This window comes from Haliaeetus leucocephalus, unplaced genomic scaffold (genome assembly GCF_000737465.1).
Source record: "Haliaeetus leucocephalus isolate CR32 unplaced genomic scaffold, Haliaeetus_leucocephalus-4.0 Scaffold362, whole genome shotgun sequence".
NCBI classification, from domain to species: domain Eukaryota; kingdom Metazoa; phylum Chordata; class Aves; order Accipitriformes; family Accipitridae; genus Haliaeetus; species Haliaeetus leucocephalus.
Window position 1 is genome coordinate 175,445 of NW_010972798.1, and position 14,807 is coordinate 190,251.

Sequence of the window (14,807 nt, forward strand, 5' to 3'; positions counted from 1 at the left end):
TTTTTCCCTTCGACCTTGCCTCCTTGTTTTTTTTTTTTTTTTCCCCCTTTGGCCTCATCTCTTCCTTGCCCCCCATTTCTTCCCTGCAACTGGAAGGCTGCTCTTTGCTAGCTGGGTACGCTGCAGGTGGAACTGAAGTACAGTGACATTTTTTTATGTCCCTCTAAATAGCTGCTGCTGATGTTGCAGAACTGGTGCTGAGCCAGTAGAAATGCATGAACCATAATCAAGCCTGAGAAGACAACGTTATGATGTTGACAGAGACAAATATATAGCTCTCCGCTGTTAATGTTACGTTCAGATTAATCTATGTGATATCTGCATATGACAATGGGCCGAATCGCTTGCTGATGATCTGTTGTGATAGGAACATTAGAGAGGCCTACAGAGGTCATATTAAGCTTATATATAATGAAATACATGTACATTTTCCTGAAAGTTCCATCAGTTTTTCATAATCTAAGATAATTTTCTCTCTAAAACTCTACTTAATAATAAAAAAAGGACTTATATTCCTTATGTTGCAAGGATAACTTTCTAGCTATAAGCTGACAGAGATTTGCCTCTGCTCCGTGCTATTAAGAGATGCATATGAGTTGTCCGTTCATGAAGATCTTAACTGGGCATGTATAGCCATGTGTTTATAGAGCAGTAATCTCTGCTCTATAAATAGCCTGAGCCTGTAGTGATCAAAGAGGGCCAAAAAGCCAGGCTTCCACTTAAACAGAAATTTGGCTTTAACAGTCTGATAAACCTAGAGTGATGGCCAGGGCATAGGACAGCAAGCACCCGTCCCAAAAATCCGAGCTATGAGTGTAAAATCTGCAATTGGGAGGAAGCCTGGAAAGCTTGGGGGAGTCTTAGTTCTGCTAGAGAGAACTTTTGGGGTCTGAGGGCTCCTTTGCAAAGCCAGAAAGTTTCATCCTTGGTTGGTCCAGCTATGCAGACCAGGGTGCCCTAGACAAGTATTCTGAACATCCCAGCTCCTTCAGTTTTTGATACTCCAGCAGGAGCACAGATAGGTTTTCACTTAAATAATGCTTAACTTTACAGAAAGCTTATCTAACCCAAATTCCTTTAGACAAAACATTTAAAATGCAGAAACTGTTGGTTTTAATTAAATGGAGTTTTGCTGGGAAATTTCTGACATCAGTCCTCTTAAGACTATCTCTAAAATATGTGTGAAATGTCTGTAATTTAATCAGTGTGCTGTTAGCTTATAAACCTAATGACAACTGGTTTAATGCCAACATTTTTGTTGGCACTGCAGTTCATTTTATTATAATCTTTCAGCAACTCTGGGACTAAATTCAGAATCCTTGCTTTGGATATCAAGAATGGTAAGAAAGAATCAACACATTTTCTCTGGTTTCACAGAGAAACCTTGGTTTCTTGCCTCTTTTGAGCCAAAAGAAAACATTAATTAACAACATTACATTTTCAGTGAGGTCTGGGCAAGATGTCCCTCTAATATGTAATCATCATTCTAAGCAATGACACAGTATCCTCAAACAATTTCCAACATAAGTTTGTTTGACCTTTAGTTTGAAGATACCTGCAATGGGGACTGGTCTTTTTTCACTCTTCATTACCTTAGCCACTTACATCCAAGTAGTTAAGGCTTTCCTATTTTTGCATAAGTGAGGGATATGAATATATGACTACATGATATATTGATTTCATATGAATAATAAATGGAGATATTATTTCCCAGCATATGAAAAAATACAAAGCTAGCAATATATTCACACCAAGAAAATCAGAAAAAACATAATTCAAAAAGTGGTTTAACCTTTATTTTATTCTGCTTTTCTTTCTTCTTCCCTCCATCCTTATTCCTTCTTAAGACCATCACAGGTGTCATATGCATACTGTGGGAAGGATATTAGTCTTCAGGTAGACCTTATTCAGCCTAGCTCACAGCACATACAAAAGACACCTTCCTAACAAAATATTTTATAAACTGCTTTGCAACCTGCCCTTCCCAAAGGTTATTTGTGCATTTTAATTAGCTCAGATTTTTTTTTCCCCATTGATTAGGCTGATTAGACAGATAGATAGTGAAATATAGCTAAGAGAAGGATATCAAAAGAGACAAATGCTGCTTTTAAACGTGCTTAGGCATTGCTGGTGCTGCCAAGGCTCACCGCAGCAGATCAGCACCCAACATGTCTATGAAGCACACCACATAAATAAAATGGGGAGTGCCAGAACTGGCTCAATGACAGACAGAAAATTCATCCTTCTGTGGTTTTCTTTCAGTAGCTCATCACTGGCATGAGGAGTAGCTGATAAATACCCAATACACTGTAGACTGACACAGCTCTCCATGCAACTATTAATAGCAGTAACTATGCTAATGTATGTAATGAGCTAATTACCTGTGGTATAAACATGAAGTGCTGCATAAAGAGGGCTTTTTAATCCCAGATAATTTCAAGTTTTAATCAGCTTGCTCAAAAATGACCAGGTTTTTTGATTGCACAGGTTTGATTGTAGTCTTTGGAAATACTGTGCTAAAAGGTCGTTTTCCATAATTTAGTCAGGAAATAATTGTATTCTCTTAGAAATAACTGAAAAGATGATAAGCCATCATCTCTTGCAGAATTTGGCCTTTCTGCAAAAATAAATCCCTTTGGTGTAGGGATCCTGTGTGGTCAAATTGATTGCCAGAAAGAGCATGCTCTCTGTTCATTATCTAGATCTCTTCAGCCTATTCAATTCAAGAAGGAATTTTGCAAGAGCTCACAATCACTAGAACAGAAAATAGATGCACTGAAATGCTGTTACATCTACAGAAAGCTTCAGGATAATTTATTTATGAGATGAGTTGTTGCTTTTACGTACTCCTTATGTTTATCAAATTTTTGGCATTTATTCTGCCCAGTTGGGCCAGTGAAAAGCAGCCAATTAAGGTGTTATTCAGGCATACAACTTCCAACCCCATCCAGAAGCAGAGAAGTAGGAAGAAGAATTATCCAAGGGATTTTTAGAAGCTTCTAATACATTCAGCTGAAGTAGGTAGAAAGGGGTACAGGAGATGCCTACTTGCATGGCAACTAGAGCTCGCTTGACCATGTCAAAGACCTGGGTCCTTCCCACCAAGGTCACAATGTCCCTTGGCAGTGATATCCTCTGCAGCCTTCCCCAAGAGGAGCAAGGGCTTTATGGCCATGTCCCGCTCCCCTGCTGAGAGCTGGCTGGCTGAGCAGGGCTTTCATGGCTGATTTCTGATAAACCTGCTGACACGCAGATCGATGCTCTTCTGCAGGTATAAAAACTTGTCCATCATGTTCCAGTAAATGTGGGGTTGTCCCTCAACTAGGAGGTAACTCATGGACAAAAAAACCAAACAACAACCATAACTGGAGCTTACTTCCATAGCAGAGGTTTTACCAGTTGAAGACAGTGGGTGCCTGAGCAGGGAAAGCTGTGAGTTCATTCCTTTGTGAATCTGTATATCTTTACTCCTTGAGAAATGAGGATAGCAGAAGCAGAGGTGTCAGTTTTTCTGGCTTGTCTCACCATTGCACTTGCACACAGAGTGCTGATGATTTAGGCCTTCAAGACATAGTTTGAATACTCTCCTACTATGGCTTTGTCCTACAGATTTGGCCATAAAGAAGCAATGATTCGGGCTTTAATGGCGGTCTTAAAACTTTTTGGTCTAACAAGCAAATATCATTTGAAGTGTCCAGCAAAGTTGTTATCTCTTTATGTTTATGTCAATTAAATTATGTCTGAAGCAAGGTTTAAGTGCGGTGGCATTGCTGTTAAAGATCAAACCTGATTGTGTATTGCATGGCAATACTGTAAAACAGTGCTATTTCTACTAAAAAAAAAAATAATTTTTCTATAACAGATTACATTGTTTCTTTGAAGTGTGAATTTAAACAGTATTTATAATAATATGTACATCATTAATCTTCAGACTTTAATCTCTATAGTCCTATTTAACACAGTGAAGCTTCAAAGGGTATGGATACCTTATATTGTTTATTGAGATATGAGGTAAAATAGAAATGAAAGATCTGGGGAATCAAAATTATATCCATAACACTTCTTTAATCTGCATAACATATTTAATGCTAGATGTGTTAGAAAGCTACCTGTATATTTGCTTGATGAACAGTAATACGGACATACCGGAAAGGGTAAACATATTAATTGGAGCCTGCACATCGCTCCTTCTTGCTAGTGTAATCATTAAATTGATTTTTCCAGTCTGACATGTAATTGTTCCAGCGATGGAATCCTGCTTTCCACTCTCGTTCTGCTTCATCAATATTTCCTGTAAAACATGAAATGGGTTACATTAATCTAAATTTGAATCTCTTTGTGTGTTAATTGAAAAATAATTTTGATTATCAATGTCATTTGCTCCAAATACATTATAGGGTGGTCTTTTGTCTCATTTCTTAAACCTGGAATGACTGAAAATTCAGTGATTAACACTTTATCTTTAAATCAGGAAGAAAGTACTGCAAAGATATCATTCTGGCACACCGCAGGGTAATAAATATGCTTATGTATGGGCTTGTTGCTTCTGGATAATGCTTCTGTACAAGTTCTTCATTTTAAAGCTACCTTTTTTTTTTTTAAAGCCTCAAAATATTAGTTTGGTTCAGTATACGCTACAGTGAAACTTACACACCCTGAAGACTACGATATGCAAACTGAGATAGGTGCTTGTAAAGATACAGTGAAATCACAGCTTTGTTCAAGGCAACAAGGGTATTGTCATTAGTTTCAATGGATTTCAATGGATGGCCAGGATTTCACCCTACTGAGGAATAAATCCACAAGTTTAATGTGTAAGGGGAACAAGTTTGGAGAAAGATACTGTAAAATGTGCACTATGTCAACATGAAACCATCTCCTCTTTTCTTTTTCATTCTAGCCTATAAAGAATTTGCCGACTAATCCTGTGTCCCAAGGCAATATTTATAGCCAAATTTGTTATAGACATCAGAGCAGAGGGTGAGGATGACACTAGTAATAAAAATGTATCATTTTACAAGGTTCCCAGAGTATTTTACGGACAGGGATTACTTCCTCCAGTCCCAAAAGGTAATTAACACTAGGGAGAAATGCAGTGACCTTGCAGGAACAACCCATACAACAACTAAAGGAAAGGTAATGTATGTAGGCTGTATCGCATACTGTGGCTTATTATTTTGGATCAGTTGTAGACTTCTTAAAGTTTAGAAACCATTTGTGATCTATGGATGCCTTTATTCATTCTGGACCTAATTATCTCAGTGTCCCATATTGACATAGCTTGCTTCCAAAAAAATTTGGTAACTGTGTTCATGAGATAACAGTTACATGGTTTCTTTATGCTCTTTTGGCTTTATGTTCTTCTGCTGCAGTAGAGCATAGGCCCTTTCCCTCCATAAATACACCCTTTTCCCCTTTTTTATGATCTGTCAGCACTGCAAGTTTAACTGGTTATGTGAAAATGAAATACTTTTGTGTTTTGCACATCAATAGAGAAAATATTCTGGAAAGAGAGTTAACAGATTCGGAGATTTACTTTGGAGAAGCATCCAGTAATTTGGTTGCTTATCTGCAGTTTAGCTCAACGTTTCCAAACCTTTTTGGTCTGGAAATCCAGATGGCAATTTAATGATACTTTGAAATGAGATTTACATTACTTCTTGGTTTCAGTGAGACCAGAAATAAAACCAAGATACTTTTTTTCTTGGGGTGGTTCTGTACTTCTGCTTGTAGTCAAAAGGGAAATTGTGAAGAACAAATATAGGAAAAATATTTTAAAAAATTAACCATACTCCTCTCCCTCAGTTAAAGATGCAAATAAGCTTGGTTACATCGAGATCAAGAAAAGTTCAGATAATTTTAATTTTTTTTTTCTGCAGGCCGCAGTTGTCATTAACTCAAAGAGGATTTGTAAATGCTGGTAACAATAAAACCATGTTTTGATTACTAAGCTATGCAGATATGACTCACAGAACTATGGGGAGAAGACATGCACAACACTTTACTTTCCTGACTTGCTTTTGCATGTTTCTTAATTTAAAGATGTAGCCAGGGTCTCAGGTAAAGCCAAATTTTCCACATATGTCAAATGGATTGGTAATTTAGTGTATGAACCAGTACTAGTACTATTTGGAGAAAAATGTCTTAACTGTATTTCTTGCCTTATTCTTGATTATGAGTATCCAGTTTTATTTATCCAAGCAAAGCATTCACTTATGAATTTAAAAAAACCTGTTCCTTCATTAATTATTCAGGTTTAGATGTGTTTGAAGTCTGCCCAAAGACTTTAGAAAATGGAATACCTCTACCATACACACAACTTCAACTAAAAGTCACTGTTCTAGAGTATAAATTATGAGGCATTTCAGTGCTTCTTCAAGATTATGGTGAAGTGAGTCATCTAGAGAAAGCAGACAACAAGAAATTCAGAATAGCCACCATTATGAATCTAAAAGACAAAAGGGGGAAGGAAAACACTGAAATAAGAACTTGGATTCCCATTTGTTTGCTTTTTTCAGTGATAAGATCCAAATTGAAGTCACAAGTCAATGCATCCCATTATCAGCAACATCATCAATCTCTTTGAAGCAACCACCCATGACTTAGATGAGCTGACAGCTAGAAGGCAAAAAAAAAAAAAGAAGATTAGAGAATTCCACTTGACCGATAATTACAGCTGAGAGCAGTGGGTTACTACAATGTGCTGCAATACTATGGAAGTCAGCTAATAATATAGTGAGGTTATTTTGCTGTATGCAGTCATTTAGGCAATCCCAAACTTTACCAGCTAACCTAATGCAAAGCCCAGTGATGTTTACAAGGAGAAAAGGGGAGATTTCAGTAGGCAATGAATCATACCTCAGTGATCAGAGAGGTGCCCAGTGTAACAGAGAGAAAAAAAAAAATTTTTTTTTTTAATTTATTTTTCAGCACTTTCAGCACAGGCAGCTGGCATTTCTTTCCTTTCCATACAGGCATACAGCCCTTACATTAATAGCATTACAGCAAAGTTAAATTTATCTCCATACCATCTTTTGTTGAACTGCTAGATGTGCCAATAAAGTGCTAATTTTAAATGTATTTTTGTGGTATTAACATTAAGATCAGGACAAATGCCATATAGCTGTTATGATATAGTATAATTAATAAGGGATGACAAGTTGGAATTAGTTTTTCTGTCCTCAACAGCTTATAAATGCAAGTACCCGCAAACTGCTTGATTCATTAGTCTGATAAATGCTACAAGTTATCTATGCTGTAGATTCTCATGGTGATAGCTTCTACACAAATGTTCAGAAAGGAGAAAACAAATAGTATCTATACTTCAGTATCTCTAATGTTCTTTAATCACACACTCTGAACATCAGTGCTTTTTCTACCCACAACAGTGTATTTGGGTTTGTATGTATTTTTAAGGACTTCAGATTTTTTTTTTTTTTTTAAATGTTCTTCTTCCAAAAGTCAATACAGCTCTCTGGGAGATGAAATAAATACTGTAAGGGCTGTTATCTCTCCTGTGACCTGGGATGCAAGGTACTGGAGTTAGAATGAAATCAGGTTGTTAAGGCACATAGCTTATTGCCCATAGGTGCAGTAAGTACCATCTTACTCTGTCAGTACGTGCAGTGGTATTGGTGAGGTTACTTTTGACTCGTTCACTTTTCTGCATGCATAATGAGTGCAGCATCTAGCTCTATGGAAATTGAAAACTAATTCTGATGATAAATTTTCTAATTGGTCACATTTTTAATAGTCTTACTACCCTGAGTATTTAGCTCTATAGAATCCAGAAACTGTTTGGAGGATCATAGCAAATAAAATTATTTTGGTTATTCACTGGTCAAGAGGTTGGTTGAACTTCTCTCTGTCTCCACATTCAAAATCTTTTTAGGGTTGTTTTAAAATAGAATGTATTTATATTAGCTACTTTGATGTTTGATTTCTCTATAGATGATACATGATGCAGTGATATTAAATAAAATAGAAAAATATGTATCAGGCACACTAAAGTAGTAATGGAACAATAAATGGAAAGGTTGACTGCTTGCAGCTCTCTATAACCAAGAGGAAATAGGCACGTGTGTGTGTATATATATATATATAGTTAGGGCTCTAGATGCCTTAAAGATTGTGTTAAGGAGGTGGAGTCTAACATAGGTGCTTTTATAACTAACATACAATTGCTCTAAAAGCTACTTAAGAGTAATTTGCTGTTTACTGTCCCTCTGGTGTGTTTCTTTTAGAAGCAGTCATCAGAAAAAGTTCTGGTGATTGTCCCAGTGCTCACGCCTTCAAATAAAATATTAAATGCTGAATGCTCCCAGCTTGTCTTGGGGTGAGTGGGAATGGAGGGTATTCTCGGTGCCTTTGCAGTAGAGTTGAAATCTGTACAGTAATTATCTAGTTGGAACTGAGAGCCCACGTAAGGCATGTCTAGGTCTAGTTTACCTGGCTAGTGATTATTACCAAGCTAGACACAAAATGACACATTTTGACTCATGTCTTCAATTATACTTTTATATATTGAAATTGAAAGGTAAGACATGAGAAATCTTCCAAAATCATACAAACTTATGCTTATTTTTTTTCTTATTAGTTTTCTCCATCCATAACCATGATTTTTTTTTTTTTTAACATACCAGATTTTGTTGCTTGAGGAAAATGGAAAATATCTAACCATAATGATGACAGGGACTAAATATTTCCCTCTCTCGTATATTTAACTGCCTCAAGGAACCTGTATTACCCAGCCTGTTGTGGTTTGTTACCAAGCACATCCATGCCAAATTCTGACCACTTGGCACAATGAGAAATCCCCTTGCAATTTCTGCAAAATAAATCGGTTTGATCGTGCTCTTCAGGTTCTAACTGAGGTAATTCCACTTTGTCTATCTGAATCCTACTTGAACTATAACTTGCAATAATGATAACATAACATTTCTTTCTTGTTCTCTGTCATCTTATATCATATCATATTAAAGCAACCTTCTTTTTATAAGAATATTTCAGTGGAAGAAATAATACAAAAGATAGAGCCTCAGAAAATGAGGAAATACATGTATTTATGGCGTGCACTGTCCTTTGAGCCTAAAAGGAGATAGGAATGCAAAATAATATTTTCAGTGAAGAGAATTATTACAATATAAAGTATTATATCATGTTTATAAACAGAATCTTAAAGGTTTCTTTGTCAGAATTGTATGAGACTGTATAGGGAACATAAATATAAACTCATAGTATTTCTGTTACAATATTTCAAGGACTGATAGATGTAGATGCATGACAAAGCAATACTCTAGATGTAGATGCATGACAAAGCAGCACTCCTTCTTGACAGTACTCTTGTCTCATTTCTATATTAGGATCCAGGCACAATCATTCTTTCTTTTTTGCTAAGGATATGCTCAGGAATTTCTTTTAATTAAATTATGTAAATTTATGTTTTAAATTACTGAATATGGCACAGTGGTGTATTTATGTCTCCTGGCAGATCCAGAGTGTTGCTTTGTCATCCTTCACACCACAAGACCGTGCAAAGCAACTCTGCTGTCCTGCCAAGATATGTTGAACTATGTCTGGTGATGCGCTGTCTTCTGCTCCGCCACAGAGCATTTGGTGATGCACAGTACTCAATGGGGGTTCACAGCCAGGTTAAAGAAATATGTAAAATAGTTCAGTTCTTCTGGCACAGCATAAAGGACTTGCCAGAATTTGAGAAACCTCCCTAAATCTATCCATAATTTGGTATACTATGATTTTAAAAACAGAGTATGCTTTATAAATTATTCATTTTACCTACTGATTTTTTTCTTGTCTTGATTTAATTGAAAAACATCTATTGAATTGAGAGGAGATGAAAGTTGAGCCACAATACACTTATAGGCTCAAATGAGGAAGGAATAAATTCTTTCAGAAAGAATCATCTGTGCACCATGAAGGTTTACGTATTTTTAAGAGTAACGTTCAAACTGAATCTTACAGAAAGCTGGTAAATTACTAATTAACATTTAAAAAGTGTATCTTATTTTTGAAATGTGACTTCCCCCCATCAAACTGCAGAATGCTGTTCCAGAGCTGCAAAATCACTTTATAAAACCAATTCCTTTCAAACTCCAGAAGCACAGAGGCTTGGTTTGTTTGGTGGGCTTTGCAAAAACAGTGGCATCGAGCTTCTAAAGAAAATCTGAGTCCTTTGTGTTCAACTGAACCTGTTATACTTTTCTAGGTAGTGAAATCTCATCAACTTATTGTATACAGGGTCAGGCACAAATCAGTTCTAATTTGCATAGGCAAATCCTGAAGTCTCTGGCTTGTCATCAATGACTGACACTCTAGAAATAAAACAGAAGGTGCTCTCATGTGAGATGTAGAACAGAATCCCCTCTTGGCAGCAGAGATGCACTTAATATCCTCTGTGGATTAGTTGCCTGCTAATATAAATTCCATAAATAATAGATAACATAATCCCAATATAACATCCCACAATGCACCTTAGGTACATAAAGTTCCGACAGAACATCTAGAACCTCTAGAAACCCCAGCGCAAGCCTCCCCTTTAGCAACGTCTTTCGTGCTCTTGCCGGTACCCCAGAACTGCAGAGCCTGGCAGTGCCGAGACCCTCGCAGGGGCAGCTCGAGAGCAGAGATTTGCAGCACTCTAAAACGTCTCGTGTTGTGGCTGCATCTGCGCTTTGGGGCAGAGAAGCTCCGTATCGCGTCAATCCTGGGCCTTGGCCTGTCCCCGGGGTTTGTCCTCGTACATAACAGGGTGCTACAGGGTGGTGAGCCCATGGCCAGAAGCACAGGGCACGTTACAGGGTACAGCCTCACCTCGGCATGGACGGTCTCATCCAACATCTGAACATCTCATGGAAATTCAAATAAGGACGTAAGATAAATGAAAAGATTTAAACTCGAGTATTACGTTAATATCAAGGAAACGATCCTTGTATAAAAGTTACATAAAAGCCTCTATAAAAGCATTTTTACCTGTCATTTCCAGGACTTTGGGAAAAAAAATATTCCAGAATCGACACTGCTGAGCACGTAATTTTGTCAGTATCTCTGATGTGTTGGTATTTAATGTCAAATATTTTTGTTCAGTACTAGTGAAGACTGGCCATCTTGTTCCATTAATCAGGGTCCCATTTGGAGTTCTAAATGAGAAAAGAAACATTTCATTTGGAATGAGAAATTACCTCAGCACATCAGTAAAGCTTTATTTGTTTTTTATTTAATGGTTATTTCAGCTTAAGTATGTTAGTTTGGAATTACTGAAGTATACTTTTGTAAGTAATGGGAAAAAAGGAAGGTAAATTTGATTTAACTTCATTTGACAAAAAAGAAAATTATTTATATTCCCCTTTTGGGGTGTTCTGGGTTCACCTAAGAGAAAAAAGTTAATAAACAACCATACACAAACTACACCTGTTGAATTTGGAGATTCTTACAGCTGTAAATTATTATGGATGATTTAAGAACAAACCAACCAGCTGGGGAGGTTGCATGGTTTATGTTTTTGTTTGAATATTGCTGATCCCTTCAGAGAGACAAATAGGTTGGACTAAATAGCTCAGATAAAAATGCAATTGGAGGTACAAATAATGTCTAAACTTTGGTTGAGAGCTGTATTGGGAGAGAAAACAATTATTCCTCATTAGGAAGGAACCGTTCTTCCATGAAGTATGTTGAGCCCTGTTAGCAGAGTGCCAAATAGGAACAATCTCAAATCTTTTGGAACCTGGGAAGAGGTACAGAGCACCTGGCTCTTTATAAAACATGCTCTGCACATTAAAAGATCACAGCTGTTAGTATTAAAATAGTAGCGGTAAATATTTATAATACAACAGAATTCATAAGGTTCTAGGGACAGGCATCCAGGTTTTTGCCTCCGAAAAGGACAATATGTAGTATCTATATGACTAGAGAAAAAAATAATTGGTTTAAGAGTGTAGAAGAACAACAAAATGTGGAGCATTGCATTAAGGAACAAATGAGACAGAATATGATTCTTAGAAAAAGAAGTAGATTTATACTTTAAACAGTCACAAATCACTGTTCGCTCAGAAGAGATTAAGCATACAAATTAAACATCTTATTGCAGTGCAAGCAGAAGGACTCATTTTCTTTTCTAGAAGCTGATATCAACGAATCTGGGGTTTAGGGGCAGAACAACAGTATTTGATGATACTTGATGGGGTAAATCAAGAACACTATTAGCTAACTTAATTTGGTTATCTCTACTTTTCTCCAGGACTCTTCCCAGAAGGCATCGGTTAGAGAGGAGTCTGGGGTGTGCGAAGCCGACCTGAGTTCTGCTTGCCAAGAGTGGGAATGAGGTACCGGGTGTAGGTGGGAGCAGTCAGAGCACAAGATTCAGCTGCTGAAATAATATTGATATGTCTTAGTTCATTCGGAATGAATCAAGTTTTCGGCCCATGTTTTAGTATTCTGGAGTCTTTGGCATTGGCTGCCTACAGAAATGATGTTAGAGTAAGAGATTCAGCATGTCGTTTCCTGAATTGCTCACTTCTTTACTAATTTTTCTTTACTAATTCAGCTCTGATTAACCTATGGCACCCTTTTTAACTGCAAGTTTGTTTGTGGCTCATGAGAATGATGACTTAAGCAGAGCTGACTTGCACTTCAGTTCAAGATCAGAACGCTAATGATGCTGTCAGTATTCATTTAACAGCTTTTATGCTATGAAATAAATCTTGACATTCCACATTATAATTTACAGGTGGGGGGGGGATTACACAATGGCTACAGATGTATTTTACTAAAAATGATTGAAAGAACTGTCAGATGAACACAGCATTTTGAAATACATGAACCTGCTGATTATGACATTCTCTCTGCATTTCTAGGAAGCTTAATGTTCAAAGAAATGTCCAGTAATTTCCTTCTTAGCTCCATTATTGAAAATTTCCCAAGTTAAAAAATAGCTCCCAGTTACAGCAAAACAGAGAGATTACAGGAGTATAACTTTTAACTGGGAAGAACAAGTTATGAATATAACCTCGTTGTTCTGTCACAATCCCTGTTCATTCCTTCTTGCTAATAACTTCATGATGAGAATTGCAGTGCCCAGAATAAGCTGTAAAATTCCCTGTTCTTTGCACCAAACTCAAAGTTCAATAACATTCATAGAGAAAATGAAAAGCATTGTGAGAATATCTTTACTGAACAGAAAGGAATCCAATACACTGCACAACCTTGTCTCTGTCCATCTATGTTCGGATGGACAATCTTTGCTGATAGATTGTAGGAACTTGCTTCTACTGAAACAAAGCTCAAAATTTCCATGGAAACGTCCATCCTATCATCTTTTGTCAATTCCTCAAACATCTGTTCTTTCATCTTCTAGTATTACTCAGTCATGTCTTCTTCAGCAGATTCTAGTTTTGCCCACCTCAGTGCTGTCAGTGGGGCCCAAAGGCATGTCCTGAAAGGGCTTGGGCCACACATCTTCAGGACGGACCTTTATCTTGTGCATCTACCTTGTCAAACTCTAATCACCCTTCTTAGACCTCTCTCCATACCTATAAGCTCTAGTCAGGGAAGACCTTCATTTTGTTTGGAGAAAAAGTGAGCTGCTTCATGGAATATTTTAGAAGGAAGCTAGCTACTTTTCTACACACTTTTTAATGTTTGCAGGAACAAGTCCTGTGGCAATTAAGAAATACAATTATTTGAATTGCTCCCAGAGGAGAAATGCAAAGGGGGGGGGGAACCAAACCAAAAAACCAAACAAACCACCTGTGTTTAAACTTTGGTGTAAACAGAATTTTATTTCATTATTTCAGCTATTTTTTAATTTGCATATGCCCTGAAGTTATAGGCTGGACTCTTGCTATTCCCTGATAGTGGTACAGCAGCTCATTTATAGTTAATTATTTCATTAAGGCATGTCTTTAAGGCAGCCAAACTTATTTTCTCATTAACTCGAAAACAGAGTATCTTTGTGGGCTCAATCTCCAGTAAAGCTGCTTTCGTGTTCTACCCCTATACATATATGTGCTCTCACTGAAGTTCATGAACCTTATTTAATCTTGTGCTCAGTGGAAGTTGCTTGGTATTACTCATTGTTACTAAGATCAGTTTCTTCCCCCTTTGGGTATTGTATGTCCAAAACTGGCAATAACATTTAGTTCTCAAGTCTCATTTATAGTAAGCATACTAGATTTGACATAGGAGTGAAGAGGGTTTTGGAGGAGCTTCTTCACTGATCATTTCTGTATATTCAGTGTTCATCTTCAACAACTTTAGAAAGAAAGTTAATTTGATTCAGGCGGAAAATGCAACAACCTGAACACAGTTCTGTTAATCATAATAAACATACATACATTACCATTTTCATTAATATGACCAATATAGCCTGAAATACGATACTAGTTCACCACATATTTATTAATATTCACGTAGCGTTACTTTTACAGATAGTTTATCATACACATACACAAAAAAGTCATTCATCTTCTAACTGGTTTTTGTGGTAAGCATTCATGATATAAAGTACCTGTAAAATATTCACTTTATTTTTGTAAGTGAGCTCTGAATAGTTTTCACTCTGCTGTGGTATCACCATTTAACAAGGAGGTTCTTTTGTACTGTTAAGTCATATTTTGATATAGTCCACAAAGAAAAACTTTTTCTGATATGTCTTCTGAAAATGGTTTTAGGCATCATTTACTTTCCTAATGAGTGTTGTAAACACTAACGATACCACATGCCAGCTTAGATTGTCCCAAGCTTTCACTATATTCCTATTTAGCTGCTCTCTTTGTAAATGGATCAGGTTAACA

The 14,807-nt window shown here is 36.8% G+C and overlaps 1 protein-coding gene across 1 annotated transcript in view; it reads right to left on the reverse strand.

Moving 5' to 3' along the window:
* Positions 1 to 4,149: 4,149 nt before the first annotated feature.
* Positions 4,150 to 14,807, reverse strand: part of BCHE (butyrylcholinesterase) — a 32,133-nt gene continuing 21,475 nt past the window's right edge. Inside the window, exons 3-4 of the mRNA XM_010572845.1 lie at positions 10,990 to 11,156; positions 4,150 to 4,291 (exon numbers count right to left, since the gene is read on the reverse strand). Of these exons, the coding sequence (XP_010571147.1) occupies positions 4,164 to 4,291; positions 10,990 to 11,156 (295 nt within the window). The 3' untranslated portion in view covers positions 4,150 to 4,163. The remainder of the gene's footprint in view (positions 4,292 to 10,989; positions 11,157 to 14,807) is intronic.